Raw genomic sequence first — 18,995 nt, 5'->3', positions numbered from 1 at the left:
AGGGCACTGAGTGCCTCGTCCAGTCTTTCCTTAAACACCTCCGGGGACGGTGACTCCATCTCTGGGCAGCCCATTCCAATATCTAATCATCCCTTCTGTGAAGAATTTCTTCCTAAGTTCCAACCTAAACCTCCTCTGGCGCAGGTCTCCTCAAGACCTGTCTCTAAGTTAATTTTCCCGCTGAGCTCTGAAAGGACCACAACCGTGGCCAAAGCAGAGGCTACTTTTAAGAAAAAATACGAACAATCCAAAGTAAAACAACCACCGTCCCTTGCAATTGGCCCGGTAGCACCACCGACCCGCCCGCTGGCTCCGCTCCCCGGGCGCTGCGCCGCCGCCGTGGTTGCCTGGAGACGGGAGCGGGCGGCGGAGCGGGCCCGGGTACCGGGGCTGTGGGGGGGCCGCGGCCGCTCCGGGTCCAGGTACCGGGACTGTGGGGGGGCCGCGGCCGCTCCGGGTCCAGGTACCGGGGCTGTGGGGGGGGCCGCGGCCGCTCCGGGTCCAGGTACCGGGGCTGTGGGGGGGGCCGCGGCCGCTCCGGGTCCAGGTACCGGGGCTGAGGGGGGCCGCGGCCGCTCCGGGCACAGCCGCCCCCGGCGGGCCCGCCGGTGCCGTGGGTTGTTCCCGGAACCCCCCTCCTCACGCCCCCGCAGCCCCTCTGTGCCCGCACCCTCCCCAGGGCCCCGCTGAAGCTCCCTCCCCTGCCCGCCCTGCGGAGCGCCAGGTGCCCCTTGCCTGCCCTCTGCTATCCCCGCTACGCAGGAATGATGTTCTACAGCTAGGATAGACCGTCCCGTACTTATCTGAAATGTGGGACTTGTTGGGGTTTCTTTAGCGTGTGTGAGGCAGTTAATTTTATTGCCTGTTGCATTTGTGGTACTCTTCTCATACTCATTTTTATGATGTTTTTTTACGCTGTAAGTTAATAAGTAACTGGTGATGTCACCTGCTCTTATTTCTGCTTAGTTGAAACCTGGTAACCTTTATTCACAGGGCAGGCTTTAATAGACTTGAAACTTTTGCTTGCATGTGGCAGAGCTAGGATATGTGGATCAAACAGAGGGCTACTTTAGGTGTAAGATTGTAGATTAGATTTATTTCTCCTAGTAAAATAGGAAAATATTTTGCATGTGTGCAACATAGTAATAGTAGGGAGAATGATAGTAGGGCTCCAGCCCATCTCTTTTCTCTGTCTGATGAGGGAGAAGGGAGACAATGGGACTATGATAAAGAAAATGTGTCTAGATCCTGCTTTGTAGCTTTATCCTTGCTGTCTCAGTCTCTGACTAGTAAATAATTTATATACTTTACTGCTGTGAGAATTGATACTTTTTGCTCGCAAGTCTTCAAGCTGTTGTAAGAGCAGCCATATTCTCTAGTACTTTTTATTTTTATCTTGGGATCTTGGGTTGATTGCCTAAACTGACTTTTATTACTAATTTTCTAGTGCTGATGGATAATGATAGACAACACTGGTTTCTATGCCTGATTTACACTTGGATATTTTTCTTTCTGTATATAAACACTATAAGACTTTATTTTTTTTAACAAAAGTAAATTTTGCAAGACCCTCCTGTTTGCCTATTTTGTACTCATCAGTGGCCCAATGAATGCTGATGTGGTCTGAAGGTAAAAAGGAGTGCTGAGACAGATGTTTGCTGTTTTTCAAAAATAAACGAAAGATTCAGAAAACAGTGCTGAGGAGACTGTGTTTGAAAGCGAGTTAAAAAAACAGAACTTGGCAGATGGGAGGAAACCAGACACATCCAAAGCAGAGCTAGACTTGAAGAAGATGCCTCACCCTGGAAGAGATGATCAGTATGGAGTTCCTCGTGGCAAACGCCCCTCATGAAACCTGAATGCTGCAGCTGTGTTTTAGACCAATGCTACCCCCAGGTCAGAAAGAGCAAAGAGTGCAGCCTGGAAGGCTCACAGTGCAGTGCTAGGAGGAGTCAGGATTGGAAGTCCTGGGACAAACGGAGTTCTTTCATATGGAATGAAAACAACTAAAGGAATAATACAATTTCTCCTGAAAGAAAGACCAAGTTTTCTTTTTCCTTTTTTTTCCTTTTTTTTTTTCTTTTTTCCCATTAGTGAGTAAAGCTTTTCTACCAAAAAATTAACACATTTTGGAATGAACCAGAAAAATAAATCCTGCATGAGTAGCACAATGTAGAGATAATTTTTTAGTCTCTTGCTTTTTGCTGGTATTAATAGCACTGCAGTTTTATTCTGCAGTAATAGTTGCCTATAGTTTCCTATAGTTTCTACATAAACTGATTTAGTGGTCAGAACTGGTGATCACTCTTCTGTGGATGTAAAAGCTGATAGGTGATGTCAATTAAGCACACTTAAACAGTTAATGGTGGGGTAGAGACAGCTTAAAATAACTGTTAGATATGTTCTGTTTTCTAAAGTAAAACTTTAGGCTGCATTTGATCATTATTTAATTTCCTGTATTTTATGCAGTTGAAGTGTCAGTCACAGTGTTTATGAAGGCAAGAACTGTATTTATGAGGGTTACACATTTAAACATCTTTTCTGGAAAGAAGAAAACTGTAGGATGACAAAATAGAAAGAAAGTGATGTCATCTTACTGAATTTGTTTACGTGTTAGCAAATAAACACCCATTTAATTTAATTATGCTGTCTTTTGAATAAATGAGACAATTGTCTGAGATGAGAAATCACTTAGTATTCAAATTTACTGAGAATTTTTAAGTGGCTTCCATATATAAAGATTCTGTGTGGCAGCAAAATTGACAAACATTTAAGTTTTAAAATAACTGAAGTTATATACATGAATGAACACATTTCTCCATTCTGTGGCTTTTGAGAACATAGCTAAGAAAAAGGCAATTTGAAAGAAAGTGGAACTTGGCTGAAATTCCCAGCTTGTAGCACTGTCCACTGAAACAAGGATAACCTGACTTGGAAAGAGTTCCTGAGTTCTTGGAAATGATGAAACTCATGTGGATCTGGTACAGTATTTCAAGTCAATGTCTTGATTTACCAGGACTAGGAGGAAAATGTACTGTCTGGGTCAGGCATTGGCAGAAAAATTATGATTGCTGACTTTTTTTTTCTCACTAGATTTGTCACACCAGTTCTACTTGTTGCTATCTCAGTTTTCAGTATCAAAAGGCTTAAATCTTTCTGATTTAGGAAATCTGTTGCAAAAAAACCTGCCAACTCCCCCCAGGAAAATAAAATCAACATTCAGAGAGATGCATGCCTTTGCCATGGTGAGCCTGCACAAGAGTTTTCAGGATCAGCCAACTCATGAAACCCAGAATCTACAGCCAAAGTAGACACATTATCCCCTTGGACCTCTTCTGAGTCCTTAAATTTCGAGTTTGCTTTGGCACAGTGCTTGAATGCCATCACAAAAATGTGCACAGTGGATATTGCAGTATCTTTTTTTAACTAGAACCTAGATATCAATGCAAGCGGAAATGTTCATATCCTCTTTCAGCCTAAAGCATTTTCCAGATAGGAATTAATTTATAATGAAAACTATTATAGTCTTAATTTTTAGAAGATAAATGATTGCTAATTAGTTATAATAATTTGAAATTTTATCGCTCTTTTCTCTGTGGATATCAAAACACTTTACTAAGATGGGTAAGTATTATTATCTAATTTTTCACAGGAGATAACTGAGACAGCCAGAGGTGAAATGGCTGATACAAATTGAACACGTCATTACTGGGTTTGGAATTAGAATTCAGTCTCTGAGCACTCCACTATCTATTTATGCAAATAGTCTATAACAATTTCTTCAACTTCAGTGACACCAGTTGTGTTACCCCAGTAAAAACTCATGAATTTCATTTAAATATATTGAGATATATTGCTTCCATGTTTTGTTTTATTTTCATTGGTTTTCTAAATGTAAAACTTTCTGCTTGTCTATTTTCAAGTTTTTCTCAGCACTCCTAAGGCATAAAAGTTCATTTGTAATTCTTATGTGAAATTATGCAGGAAAGTCAGATTCTGGCAGATCTCAGGACTTTCGGGTGAAGATTGGCTATATAACAATAAGAATGACATATCTGAAATATTTCTTTGTCCTCTTTGTTCTTCTTGTGGGTGGCATTTTGTTAGAACACTTTGCCTTTCCTGAAATATCAAAAAAGCCTGCAATTCCTCAAAATATTTTTTCCAAATGGATTCTGACCCAGAGCTGGAAACAGGAAATGAAATATTAGGGACTTCTTAATGGTATCAAAGTAATGATTACAAATTAAGAAGGATTTGCTTGCATCCTGTCCATATTATTCTGAGTATTCAGTTTCTTTATATGCAACTTCTGAATTCTCTGATTTTGGATAGTGTTTTCGTGCTGTAATATTGATGCAAAGTTGCTCCAATGTGCATTTTAAGGTGTTTCATTTGGAAATGGAGAACACTTATGAAATCAAAAGGCAGAAAAAAGTTAGAGTAAGAGCATGCTTTTTTGCTTCTTTTTGAGGCTTTTGTAAAAATGGTCAGTGTGTTTGGTTTTTATATGACAAATTTGGACCTCTTCCACTTCAGAGGAAAATAGTAACAAGTAAAAATTGTAGCACCCTGAAAAAGATGATCTAAAAGATGAAAATCATATGGGGGAGTGGTGTTATTAAGCTGTTTAATTAAAAAAAAAATTGTGTTAACTTTTAAAATTTGTTTTCCATCATCATAAAATGTTTTGAAGAAAGCCCTTTTTTTCTTAAAGATTCATCTCTCTTGCTTTTCTATTTAAGACATAGGTGATCTTAGAATGTCTATCTCCAGTTATTTTTGTGAAGTCCACCACAAAGGTGAAGGAATAGCCTTGTTATCTCAAAAGCAGATCTCATCCCAGTACATTAAAGAGAAGCTCAAAACATTTAAATCATGTCAGTTCCCACCATTACACAGTATTTAGATCAAAGTCTTGCTGTAGCAATTTATTCAGAGCCTGGAGTCCTAAAACATGAACCAATTAATTCACTCTGCAAAGTAGGACATATCTCTGGGTTTTCCATATTTGTGTACAGGCAGAAGACAAATACCATCTTTGGGAATCTCAAAGCATTTGAGAGGAAATGAGAATGGTCTAAATGGCAAATAAAATACTAAAGGTTTGTCTTTACCACCGCCAGGGAGAGAGGACATCCACCTTTTGCAATGGAAGGGGAACCAGTAGAAGATGCAGTGGAAGATCTCAGTAGTGAGTATTTCCCTGTAATATTGTGACTTCAGTATTGAACCAACAGTAACTTCTGCCTTCTTCCACCACTCACCCCTTTCTTACTTCAGCTCCAGTTCCCACTCTTGGTGTTGCCAAATTTTATTTTTACTCTGGTCATGGTGAAGTTCTGGACTAAGCCCCGTGCCTGCTGTTCCTGTTGTGCCTGAGCTCTCAAAGTCCTTCCCCTGAAAATTCTGCTTAGACCTGTCTCTGTAGGTAATACTGAAATCAGATTTTAACTCCACCAGACTTTTTCAGTCAGAGGCCAGTATTTTTCTTTTTAACATATTTTTCATCTTGAAATGCCTGTCCAGTGTCTATTTCAGGTGTCCTGCATATCATCTAACACACTAGATCCAGGTAGCATGAGTAACAAATCCACTTTGGAAGGATTTTTTTGATGCATTGCTGCATTACTTTTGGCATTTGTTTGATCTTACTATTACATCTTTTGTTTTTCTATTATAAGATGTGTTTGTTTCTTTCCTTCTCTTAAGTTTTAAATTGCTGGGTTTTGGAAGTAAACTTCTCCTGACACAAGGCTAAACAGCAGGAAGTCTGTTGTTGGACAGAGGAGATTCTTTTACTACTACAGAACCATATATTTATTTAGAACTATATATTTATTTAATATGGTCTGTTTGAGCAAATTAGTCAAAGGAATTTATACCTAAGAGGGTGGTACCAATTATACCTTGCAAAAGAAAACAAAACTAGTGTTTCAAGGGAATCGCCAACTGCAAAGCAACAGGATGGAGGAAGGGGAGCAAATGGAATCAGACATTGAGAGCATTGCTGAAAACTGGTGTTCACTGAGGAGATGTTGGCACAAACTTAAAGCCCGCAGTACTTTCATTGTTTTTAGTTATTATTAGGAACAGCCAACAACCTTAGACTGTAGTCAGTTACAGTGATTGAATATTTCTTCTCCGTTTCAGTTGGCTTAACTTTGCTATTTGCCTGGCTGCTCTCTGACCACTTTGCTTGTTTCTCATGGCCCACCTGGGAGAGAAAGCAGTCAGGACAGCATGAAATGTTTACAAAATAGATTTAACCTGAGATAACCAGCTGCAAACTACTTTTTGTGAGTGCTTATGGCTAGTTGGAAGTCAAGTTGACAGTACTGTGCATTGCAATCTAGTGAGGAACTACACTGGGTCACACATTAGTAGTTTGCTTTCTTGAGGACGGTGGTGTCTTCTGGTGGTCCATTATATGAGATTTTAATAATTGTTTTGTGTAACAATATGCATTCAATATCTACTGAAAATAGACACTTTAAAATGTGTTTGGTTTCTAAAATGGAGACCTAAATATGAAGCAAACCTCAACTGAACTGCTATAGTAAGTCTTATGGTTTAAAACCCAGTATTTTTCAAACGGTCTCAAAATTTTTCTTGTTTAAATTCTTCAGTTTTGAATATTTCCAGTGAAGTTTTTAAAAGCCTGAGGGAGTATTTGTTGCAGACTGTGCCAGGATAAGTAGTTACTAAGACATGAAACCCTTGCTTTGAGCTGTGAGGTATTGATTGCTCTGTCAAAGGGGGAAAAGATTTATGACTCCTTCCCTTTTACGGTTAGGTGCAAATATCAGCAACTAACCCAAAACATATGGTGAGTATAAATTGCTGTTATGTTCTCATTTGTGAGGTGGGGAAGAAAATTTGGATGATGAAGATAATAGTCAAGTATCCTCAGAACCACAAAAAAGGCCTGAGGAGGTAAAAAAGAAAATAGCTGAAACCTTCTTCTACACGTATGAAGATGTATATTCAGGACCATATGCCACTGACGACACTGAGATACCCACTGACCTTCTAATTTTTAAGTATCCTTTCTGTTGAGCTTGTGTAAATTCAAAGCTAATGGTATTTAATATACCTTCTCAAAATTGTATTGGTCAAATTTGGAGTAGCCTTTGTGGCATTAGTAGGATACCTTTGGTTGAGACACAGGTAAAGATCCTGGGTGAATTTAGTCTTAAAGTGTTGTCTTGACCTCTTAAACATTTCTTACTGGGCATAGTGCTTCCTATCATAAGTACTCCTGAGAAGCTAATGTCACCAGGCAGAAGACTGGCGTAAGAATACGCCTGCAAAGCTCTCCCTTTCTCTGTAGTGACACTGGTGTTCCCCAAGAAGCTGAGGGGAGGGCAGAAGAGCTCCTGTGTGCTTTGTAAAGGAGAAGTGGGGAAGAAACCAGGTAGATTTGTGTTCTGGTGCTTAGAAGATCTAAACTAATGGAATGAAGGAAGTGGTGCCCATCAGTTAAGAGCTACAATAAACTCTTTGGTAGGTATGGTCAAGTAGGGTAGCATAAGATATGTGACTTTTATATATGCTGATGGTTTTGTCTGCAGACACAGTTCAGTTGCTATTGAAGACTGGATTTTCCCTTTTTTACATCTGCCTGTAAACAATTAAGAAGTGAGCTTGAAAACTTGCTTGGTTTGATCTCTTGTCTGTAGAACAGGTCCTCGTAATCTGATGCACATCTTTTACATTTCATTTGAAATGAGAACATAGATAAAATATTAATTCCTTGCCGCTCCAAATGATCAGAAGCAAGAGATATACCCATAGTGGAGGTGAAAAGATGGGATATAACTTCAGTAGGCCTTTAGTTGTGCCTTCCTTTCAGTTATAGAGTCAAGATACATTTTACTTTCACTGTGTACTGAAGAAAATTATCTCCTGCCATCAGGATTAGTCACTAGCTTCAGTACTCCCATTTCAATTTCAGTTTAAACATTTTATTCATTTAGTAAACTGTTTAGAAAGCCAGTGTCTAATATTTTCCTTATTGGACTGTTCCCAGACATTCTTTTGGATATGACTGTACCAGACCTGTAAACCTGATGATAATGGATAGAGATACTGTCGGGTATATAGCAGGCAACCAGGTGATCCTCCAGAACCTGAGAACCAAGTATCAGAAACACGTCCGGAGCAGCCATGGCGGTGGCATTGGGTTTATCACAGTATGGCTTTTGTTTCTTGTTTAAGAACTTTAGTTGCTCTAGGAAGAAAATGTTTGCTTGGTTGTGGTTGCCAGATATGGGAGACTTCTATAGTGGCACATTCATATAAATAGGAAGTATATTGTATTGATTAAAGGAATGTATGGATCATGCAGCATGGGCTTCTCATCCCATCAATCTAATTGGCAGAGAACAAGTATCTGCATACTATAGTCCCAGGCTCAGCTACCTAAAAGGACTGACAAGTCCAGCTGGGATTATTTTTACATTATTATTTAAGTATTTTGGCTTATAGCAATTATTTTATTTTTTTTCAACACTTCATCTGTCCTAATCACAACTGATGCTAATATAGAGTCTTACTTGCAATTAAAATTTAGAAAATCAATCTCCCACACAAATGAAGAGAAAAAGCATCTGGTCTCACTCTAATAAACTTATCAAGAGCTTGAAGTCTCAAGTTCTGTCTCTGAATTTGAAACACCTTACCCTGTGAGAACTCTGCTATCTCTCAGTTTTATTGCACATGAGCGAGGCTTTCCGACTACCAGCCTCAGACTGTCCTGTTTTATTGTAAGCAGCCTCTTCTGGAGAATCAGTGTACATTTTTACACCTTCAGACTTGTGTCATTCATGCTAGCTTTTCTGCAGCTGTCTGCTGAAGTAGATGGCTGCTGACACAAATGCTGCTGTGGAAAGATTAGCTAGTGGGTTGAGTGAGGTAGGGATAGTAAAAGGATGCATCACAAAGCAGATTGTTTCACTGTTTCTTGTGATTCCACAATATATGTGGGATATACCATTTTGTGTGCATAGTGGCTTCACTCTGATATTTAGCAACAGGTTGACAGTTATTCAGAATAAACACAGAGAAAAATGCAATCTAGTATTTATAGCTGTATGTTTTGACTAATGAGTGAGTGAATACAATAACTCAATAACTAGCAGAATAAAGACAAAGGTGTTATTACAGCATGCAACAGGACTTCTGCTTTTTCAAGGCACACCCTAATAAGGACTACTTTGCAGTAGGAGAAAAAGGAAAGAAGCCAAACATTGTAATCTACACATATCCTTCGGTGAGGCCCTACAGAATACTGAAAGGTAGTGTAAAACATTCTATTTTCATTTTATACAGATGGACTAGTGTTTAAAGATCCCAGCAGATGGAGTGATGGATCATTTTTAGTTTAGAATGAAATAGAATTTTCTGATCCTTCACAGCAAAAATAGAAGACATTGGTTTCAAGCTTTTTCATTATTGCATGGGAAGAAACGTCTATTTCATAGAGATAGCTAACCTAAAGCTATTACCTATTGGAAAAGAAATAATTTCAGTGAATGTTGAGCTTCTTCTGAGTAGATTTTTGTGTTGTTTCTACCTCTTTCCTGTGTATTGGGGCTTGTACATTTCTTTAGGTGGAACAGAGGTAGCCTATGTTTTTGGTGATTTCAACCGTACTGGCACTTTGCTGGCCAGTGTTGGGAGCAGCCCTGACTACATGTTGACTATCTGGGACTGGAAACAAGAGGAGACTCTGCTGAGGTCAAAAGCTTTTGCACAGGATGTTTACAAGGTCATGTTTTCTGCTGAGAATGAAGAGCATCTAACTACAGGTGGATCAGGACACATCAGGTAAGTTTGCTGATTAGGATTAATACATAACACCTCTGCAGTCATAATGCATAGGAGATGACTAACAAGAATGTATCATTAGCAAACATGTACCAATGAGGAATGCTATTTTACCTGGCCCTTACAATTACAAAAATGAGGATTTTCAAATCTTCCTACCAGTCAAACAAATTTTTCAACATCTTTGCTGTCCAAATAGGATGATGCTTGATGTTAAATGCTAGTACCTCTGGCTCCATTCTTGTAATTGCAACAAGCACTGAGAAGAAGAAATGAAAAATACTTATATATACATGTCTTCTAGCTGGTAACATAAGATATTTGCCTTCTGTGCCTTCTGGGCTTTCTGTCTTTGATTTCTTGAGCTCATCTGCTCCTTGGACAGCCATTGGAGCTGGTTGCCAAGTCATGGATCAGAAGCCCTGTGATCACACCAGAAGACTACAAAAGATCTTTCCATACATTCCCTTCCCTGCTAAGTTCATGGGTCCTTTTATAAAAGAGGGCCAAACACCCAATGACTTTAAACATTCTTTTTGTGTTATATGTTTATCCACTACTTGAATCTTATGCTATGAGTGGGATTCTGTTGTAATAAAAATGTTATCTTTAAAATGATAATGCGTCTAAAGTTTCTTTGAATTTTAATGGGGAAATCAGATCAAAATCTGATACTTGCTTTATGGTTTGATTGCAAGGTGGGTCTGAAATAGCAAATGGTTTATTTAGACACAGAACAAATGTGGTTTAGAATGCATTATTTATGGAAATCTGACAAAACAAAATCTCTTATAAACTTTCTTTTGAGCTGAAATACTACAAATAAACACTGACATAGCTTTTATTACATGGTAAATATGACCTTTCACTCAAATGTGGACTCAAATTACAATTTCTAACAGTTATCTTAAAAGTAATATCTCCTGCACACACATAAATCCTAATATTTAGGATAAAACCTTTGTGTCAGTGAGATTTTATAATACAGTTTAATTTCACAAGAGGACTTGGATGACATTCAATGAAGTCCTCAGTCCTTTGGGTTTACAGAACTGAGCATCATACACTCCATAGCAAGGATAAAATAGGTATTCCTAGCTGTGTGTGTGGTTGTAGCTAGAAAGATGTAGCTGTGGATTTTACACTTCTTAATTGTAAATAGTAGTTTAATCTTCATTCTGCCTATTCCAAATCTTTTTCCTAGCTGTTTCATAGGAGCAGTATAAGGAAATGTTTGTATAGATGTAAAGCTTTATGTGATTTTCAAAAGAAAAAAACCCCAAGTTCTCCAGCAAAAAGGAATAATACATGAGCAAGGCATGCCTGATAAGGGTATTGCAATGTCTAAGAGGTATTGAGCAGTGTTGTGGAAATCTTGTGTCAGAGTGTGTTTTTCTGTACTCAGGTTCTGGAAGATGGCTCTCACATTAACTGGTCTCAAGTTACAAGGAGCTTTGGGCAGGTTTGGAAAAACAGCAGTGTCTGACATTATAGGTTTTGTGGAGCTGCCTGATGGGAAAGTAAGTGAGAAAAAGTGACCAAAAGAAAAAATATTATATACTCTTTTAGGCTTTCATAGAAAGTCTGCTTTGTAAGTTAGAGAGTTACTATTTGCTTAAAAAATGTTTTTAATCAGGCCTGTGATGCACTGTTCTGAGAAGAAAATATTGCCATCAGTTTGCCCAAAATCCCTGTCTTGCTTTGTAATAATCATAAAATACTTAGTGTTGTAATTCACAGAAAAAAAGATCTGTGTTGGCTTAGAGCTGAGTGTCTTCTAATGTGAAAACGTTAGTGCACAGACATACAAAGAGACTGTTGGTCCCAATCTTCACCAATTTCAGTGCATGCAAATTATGTCACATTGCTAAAAAGTTGAACCTCCTCACCCTTTATATCTTCTCTTGTAAGTGTTTGTACTTTGCCATTGATTTAATGCTTTCATGGAAGGAAGCCACAAATGTTTACTTGGTTCTTGCCTGTGTTTCTGCATGATTACATGCAGGTGCTTACATAGTTATTTTAATTTCCATTAAAGGTTGTCTCAGGAACTGAGTGGGGCAATTTGCTGCTTTGGGAAGGTGGCCTCATTAAAGTAGAGCTCTGTCAAGTTGGACATAAGCCCTGTCATGAGGGCCCTGTCAGCCAGTTAGTTTTTGATGAAGGAGACCTTTACTCTGTTGGAAAAGATGGTGTCATCCGGGTGAGTTTTTCTTTTGCTCTGCCTTTAGGTATGTAAATGTATGGTCAGCAGGTAAATGTTACATATTTTCTTTACCAGGTTTTTGGAGGATATTTTAGAGTGCAGTTTCTTTCTGAAAATTATTTTGTAGAATAAAGAAAATAAGAGCACATCTCCATAGTGTATGTGTTTGAATTGGATAGCATGTCATGCAGTTTTCCTTGTTTAATAGTAATAAATAAAACAGCTTTTACTTTAGTAAATCAAAATAATCTTCAGTGGTTTTCTAACAGCTTTGTTCCTGACTACATTCTAACATTTTATAATTTCCAGGCCCGTTAACACGTATTGTTATCTAAAAGATAAAAAACAAACGACAGGAATATTTGAAATTAATTTTCTGAGTGTTTAAAAGCTCAGATTATTAATGTTAAAATAACACAGAAATTAACTAGCATCTCAGAGATACATATCCTAAAATAGGGGAAAATTAAGGCTAAAGCATCCTGAAGTTAACAAATAATTCTCTAAATTAAGGTCAAAATGTTTTCCATATGCATAACACAACTTTCTGATGTCCTCTGTCAATGATCAAGAATTTTGCAATCTTATTACCTTACTCTTTAAGGGAGGACATGATGTGTCTTCTGCTCATGTGTGTACCCAGATAATCAATGGTATACTGACCTATAGCCAGTGGAGGGTTTCAAACACTGCTGTTGTTGTTGTTAGTTTGTTTTAGAGGTTGGTGTTATCCCCTTAGGAAAGTTCACTTGATTATAAGTGTGCTAACTGATATGTTGTCGTTATCCTACAGAGCAGAACATGTAAGAGTTACACTTCCCATTAATTTGTGATGCCTCAGTATGAGCCATGCTGAGTGCCCACAGATACCATTTATTCTGCATAGTTCTGAAACTGCCATGTACAGCTCTCTTAGTGTCAGGGCTGAATTGAAGCTCCAGTCACTGTTCTAGGTTATGTTCAAAGCAGTGATTTTGCTTTCTTAAAAATTTGATTTTCCATATTTATTATGTATGAAAACAACCTGGTGTTACTAAAAAAGCTGCTTTTTTTTTCTTTTCTTTTCCTTTCTTTTTTTTTTTTTTTTTTAATGCTTCAAATGCCATGAAGATGTGGAACTTTGAGGTAGTAGATACTGCTGATCCTGTGGATGACACAGGGTTAGTGGAGATGGAGCCTATGAATGAACTTTGGCTTGGCAAGAATGTCAGCCTGAATTTCATTACAAAAATTCATGACCATGAACAGCCCTTCTGGTTTGCTCAGGTAAGACACACTCAGGTACATGCATCCCTGTGGAGAAAAAAAAAATTAGGAACATGCTGGTAAGTAACAGCAGGAGTCTATTACAAATCAGAGTGTTTCTTTGTAGTAGAATTCAGTCTTCTGGATATATAGAAAATAATCTTATCAACCTACCTACCAACCTACCTACCTACAGTTTTGGTGGTGTTTTTTTAACACTGAAACAGGCTTCCTAGAGAGCTGGTCATTCTAAGTCAATGTTTAAGAGGCATATATAGAGGCCTTTAATAAAATACTTTAACTTTTGGTCAGGTCTGAAGTGATCAGGCAATTGGTCGAGATGATCCTTGCAGGTCCCTTCCAACTGAATTATGCTATGTTATGCTATGCTGTGTTTTTAGTGTCCAGTAATGTGTGAGACTCTGGCATAAGAACAGAAGAATGCCAGAAGGTACTGTCCAAGTTCTATTACCTTAAAGTGATGAATGGGATTCATTAGACCAACATCCTTGCATTTAGTAATTTTTGTTTCACAATGATAGTCATTAAGGACTTTTTAAGAAGTTACCCTGTGCAGTTTTATTTCCAAATTGAGTCTGAAAATATTCAATTTATGTTTTTTCTTCTTCAGGATACAAGTGGAGCAATATGGAAGCTGGATTTGACTTTTTCAAATATGGTAATTTTGATTTTTCTTTCTTCTGATTTCTTCAGTTCATTTGTAATAGGAACCATATCCTGTTACATCCTATAACTATGCTGGTTCCATCTGGAATTAAATTTGTGTTTTATGAAGTTGCATGGTAGAAAATTGTAGCATTGAAACATATATTTTATTTAATAAAAATTTTCAAATGTAATTGATTGTAATAATTGTGCAGGATGGTAAAGAGGAATTTGATTTTTGATTCCTGAAATTTCAGCTGCCAAATTCAAGTTACTTTAAAGGAGTTTGATTCTGTAAGCTGGTAATGAAGGTTGCAGGGATGCAGGAAATGAGATCAAGGAATGTTGTTATTTCCTCTATGGATAGGTGTTTGAACTAATCCTTCCGGTAGTCTTTAAATGACAGAAAGAACTAGAAGAAAACAAGAAGATGAAACACACTTGAAGTGTTTTATCCTACTAGTAACTAGTGTAACTGCTGGAGATGTTTTTGATGGAGAAATAGATGACAGAGGTGAAAAAGCAGGCATTTAATTTTTGCTCTGGAACATAATAAAGTAAGTAGGAACAATCCCTTGTGGGGAATAGAATTCTAATGTGAAAAGTAAAATATGTTCCAAGAATTGTATGGTAAATAAAAACCACATACTATACAAACTAATGTAAAAAAAATGATAGCAAAGTCTGTAATTTCTTGGATGATGAAATTATTTCCCAGGAAGTATGAGCTCAAATTGGAGAGCACAAGTGTAAAATGCAGCACAATTTCTCTTCTGTTTTGCACCGCAGACCCACGACCCAGAGCGTGTGTGTACCTTCCACTCTGGGGCGATTGAGGCCGTCAGTGTCTCTCCTTTTACATACCTGATGGCCACCACAGCTCTTGACCGTAAGTGCACTGTTCCTTTCATGCCACTGCCAGGATTGGTTTTGAAGGGCAATGATGCTTGGTTTGTGTCGGAATCTGTGGTATTGATGATTGCGAGATTGTAGAAAGTCTCTGTCTTTCTGCCCCGTTGCCAAAGAAGAAGCCATAATTCATCTGTGCTGTTTTCAAGGTTGTTTATTTTTGCTTATCTCTAACATGTTCTGCTGCCCTGCCGCAGGTCTGTCCTGCAGGGCAGCGTGTGGGGCTCTGCCCCCAGTGGGATGTTACAAACATTATATACCAGAAACTACCTGTGCTGTATTTACAATAATGTGCCAATATCTGTCACCTACGTTGAACAGTGTGTCCCCAGCCTAAACCAACAGAAAAATGCCAACACTACAGTGAAACATGGAGGGCATGAAGAAGGAGAAAAAGGACAAGACACACCCAGTTTCCTCCATCTTGTGCCCTTTGAACCCCTATTCTAGAATCCTAAAATTTTACTTTTGCACCTGTGCCACACTTAATTATTACTCATATCAAACACTCAGAGCTTGTAATTCATCCTGTAAGATTGAAAACTCTTTTCCATGGACAGAGATCAGAGACAGTGTCTCTGGGGGCTCTGTACAGGGGGGTTCCTGACCCCCTGCCAGGATCCCAGGCCTTCCAGGGCAGCCAGAGGGAAGCCCTGAATTCCCACAGGTTTGGAGCTACAGTGTTTTATATTTGTGCATTTGCTCTTGCAAAGCTACTTTTGTTATTCCTGGGATCAGTTCTTTAGTAGTTAAGGCAAATCATGAATGTTTTGAAACAATGCGTTAAGACTGCTTCATCCTAAAAACCTAGGATTTTAGCAACAGAAGTTTTTAATGGGAAACTTTGTAAATTGTTTGTTCTGAAGGAATGGCTGAAAAGATGAGATGTTGTTTGAGTTACAGCACTTGTATTTGGTGCTGGGGTTTAGTAAGTGTTGGGATTCTTATCTTGTAAGGAATTACATACACCTCCAGCATTGTGCAAGCCATTGCAAATATTAATGCTTATGCCTTTCTTAGAAACTGCAATAGCTATTATGCTCTCATCAACAAATAACAAGCCATTACAGACATATTCATTCAACTTGTATAAATATTGCTGTTTAGGCCTCTCAGTGTTAGCTTTATTGTGCTTTGGAAGAAGAACTACTGGCCAGAACGCTAACGATGTCATTTACACTGTTCGGAAAACACTACAAGGTCTTTTAATTGAATTCTTGTCAGTACAGTCTTGTAATTTGTCTGTGTTATACAATGCACAAATTCTTCTAGCCTGAACACTAACTCCTACCAGTTGAGCAAATGACATTTCATGTAAATGCCAGTTGGAATGGAATTTTATGCTATCAGTAGGTGTGCCTATGAATCTGTTAATTTTCCCTCTAATGAAATTGGACCTTTTGTGGACAATCTCCTATGTTTTCCTCCCTTTAAATGTTTTCCTCTCTAGGCAGTCCCAAGTAGTAGCCTATCATCTTTTCCTATCTTGTTAGTACAGATTTTCCATAGAGTATGCCACAATTCCATGCTCACTTGAAAATTACATGTAGGTTGTCAGCCTGGGACTTCTTATTACGACCCTCAGCCTTGACAATTTTGGTTCTGTATAAGTTGAAGAGTGAAGAAACAATATCTTTTGTTCATGAGCACCATGCTAGCTATGGTGCTCTGTAACCATCAGTCATCTTTCATGCAGGCATTTTGTTACTCAAAATAGAAAACATACATTTAATCCAGATTTTAATTCAAATAAAAAGACATTTCTTCATAAATCCTAACATGTAAGTGACATTGCAAGAAATAAATTCTTACTGTCTCCTTTCCACACAGGGTCAGTGCGCATCTACGATTTTGGCAGCAACAGCCAAGTGGGTGTAATGAAGTTTAAACAGGGAGGAACAGCGCTGACATGGGCACCAGCTGTTGTGAGTTTTTCCTAGCATGTTAGCCAAAATTCATCAAGGAGCCTATGGGCCTGCCAGCATCCAGGAAGCTGCTCAGCAAACAAGACATTAGAGGTCACTTGTTAGGCCGTGGTGGTATTTACTGCAGCAGGATGTATAGATAAGTTTGTGGGGTAATATGTTTGTATACAGTTTGGGAAAGTTTAACTTTACTATGGGTTATCAGGTATCCTACTTTGTGCCTTCCTAATATTTTAAAATAAGATCTCTGTATGCAGTCTGGGAAGTAGTCTGAGTTTGTAGACTAACAGCTTCTATTTAACCCACACAGAGCAAATGTCGATTAACATGAGTTAGTTAACACATTTTGAAATGACAGCCCAGACAAATCACAAACATTTGGAGATAAATAATTAAAAACTGTTGCCAGAACTGATCATTTGTGGAGTCTGGAATCTATCACTTTTAGACATATTTGCTAATTTTAATTAAATTAGTGCCTAGTTATGTTCTTGAGAAAACATAGCAAGCCTGGTGGGTTAATTACAAGCAAATTTAGGAGGCAAATAATTACTTGAATGCTCAAGGTGAGGGTTCCACTGGAGAGTGCCTTTATTTTATAAAAATATAATTCTGGCCACACAGGCTTTTAGAGATGCTGTTTAGTGGTTACCTGTACCTTCATGAGGTAAGCTGTCTGCCACAATAAATTGTACAGCATCACAAAACTGACTCAGTTTATGAAAGTTATTACTAAACACAATCTGAAAAACAAAGGGCAGTCTATCCAGCTGCATTTAAAATTGCATTCGATACTTGGTCACAGTTAAAGTGTGCAAATGTATTTTAAAATCTGTACTATTAATCTAAGAAAACTTAGTCCAACATACCTTGGAGCATCTGTATACCATAATATCTCCTCATAGGCAAGCTATCAGTGTCTTTGTTAGATAAGTGAGCATTGGCAAGTCAGCTTGTAATTGACTTCAAGACACTACTATGTATGGCAAATATCAGCTAAATCCACAAGTCCAACTATGTCCAGCTAAAACACAGGCCTGTTTCTGCTAACCTTTATCACAGTTCAAGCCTCTCTTAATTGTTAGCAATTGACTTACCTACGGGACTTAGAGTAAAGACTCCTCCTCCTCCTTTCCATCTCAAGTGGCAGTCCCTGTGGACTGCTGTACTTTATATGGACTCAGCCAGACCCAAGCCTCTGCCCTGACCTCTTAAAAAAATCATACTTAGGTTTGGTGCCCCATATTATATTCAGGGAAATTAATTTTTTTTTTGTTTGTTTCTTCTGCTTAAGAAGCTACTGATACATCTTTATGTTAGTATGAATTACCTCTTCTTCAGACATTACAACCACATCCTCATTAACATCTTCAGTTTCAGTGGCATGTTATAACTAAAAAACCAAAACACAATCTAAACCAAAAAATAAGCCCCAGTCATCTCTCTTCCTTTGTGGTGCCATATTAGAGAGAATAAACAACATTTCCCATCTGTGAAATATTCTTTGTGCTTTAGCAACACTTCCATGTAAGGTGAGTTTAAAGGTAAACATCAGAGCATGTGCCAGATGGATTATTCTTTGAAGATGTACACGGTGTTTTTTTCTTTCTTCATTTCACTTAAAGGTAAACCCTGAGGGAGGTCTAATTGCCGTGGGGTTTGAAGATGGTGTTGTCCGCATAATTGAGGTTTATGATCCCAAACGGCTGCCTGGTCATGCAGGACGGGCCAATGAGATTGCAGAGATAAATCTGAAACAAGTTTTCAAACCTCATGCTGCTGCAGTCACAGCCCTGGCATATAAACCAAAAGGAGATGTGTTTGCCACAGGGGTATGTATCCTTTAGTTTGGTTGGGTTTATTAAGCCACAAATACAGAGCCTTTTAAAAGAGACAAGGTAAAGTTTGTTTACTGACAACACAGTTTTACTTCTGTTGCTGCTATTGATTGCTTGTAGTTCTCTGTGTTGGGAGAAGGATCTGTTTGCACTCACATCCGCTTTTCTGAAGGAAAGCAACCATGCAGTTCACACAATTAGTTTTGTGAATTACTGGACTGTTTAGTGTGAATTCTGTAATCCCCTTTGAAGATGGATTTGGTTCATTTTGGAATTAATTTAGTAGGATCTTGGAATTAGTAAAAGCAAGTCCGTTGATACACCACATTGGCAGCAATCCAGCTGCTACCCAGCACTGCTTGGCCTTACCACAGG

At 38.4% G+C, this 18,995-nt stretch overlaps 1 protein-coding gene across 10 annotated transcripts in view; it reads left to right on the top strand.

Annotated features, from left to right (window-relative positions):
- The first annotated feature begins 300 nt into the window (after window positions 1-300).
- The window catches only part of CFAP44 (cilia and flagella associated protein 44), a 42,287-nt gene continuing 23,592 nt past the window's right edge, over window positions 301-18,995 (top strand). For 6 of the 10 annotated variants that reach the window (XR_012054309.1, XR_012054321.1, XR_012054320.1 and 3 more), the window contains exons 1-13: window positions 301-422; window positions 5,127-5,194; window positions 6,866-7,043; window positions 8,033-8,195; window positions 9,197-9,299; window positions 9,615-9,831; window positions 11,237-11,351; window positions 11,870-12,034; window positions 13,148-13,303; window positions 13,914-13,961; window positions 14,738-14,837; window positions 16,688-16,782; window positions 18,408-18,614. Coding sequence is in view for 7 of the 10 variants with exons in the window: in XM_072925089.1 (XP_072781190.1) it covers window positions 5,152-5,194; window positions 6,866-7,043; window positions 8,033-8,195; window positions 9,197-9,299; window positions 9,615-9,831; window positions 11,237-11,351; window positions 11,870-12,034; window positions 13,148-13,303; window positions 13,914-13,961; window positions 14,738-14,837; window positions 16,688-16,782; window positions 18,408-18,614 (1,590 nt within the window). In the remaining 3 variants the exon portion in view is untranslated. Of the gene's footprint in view, window positions 548-5,126; window positions 5,195-6,865; window positions 7,044-8,032; window positions 8,196-9,196; window positions 9,832-11,236; window positions 11,352-11,869; window positions 12,035-13,147; window positions 13,304-13,913; window positions 13,962-14,737; window positions 14,838-16,687; window positions 16,783-18,407; window positions 18,615-18,995 lie in introns of those variants that run through there. The other 4 variants (XM_072925084.1, XM_072925083.1, XM_072925092.1 and 1 more) reach the window with 4 other exon arrangements.

The sequence above is a fragment of the Taeniopygia guttata genome, chromosome 1 (genome assembly GCF_048771995.1).
Source record: "Taeniopygia guttata chromosome 1, bTaeGut7.mat, whole genome shotgun sequence".
NCBI lineage: Eukaryota > Metazoa > Chordata > Aves > Passeriformes > Estrildidae > Taeniopygia > Taeniopygia guttata.
The sequence above is the reverse complement of the archived record's forward strand: the minus strand, read 5'-3'. Positions and strand labels throughout refer to the sequence as shown.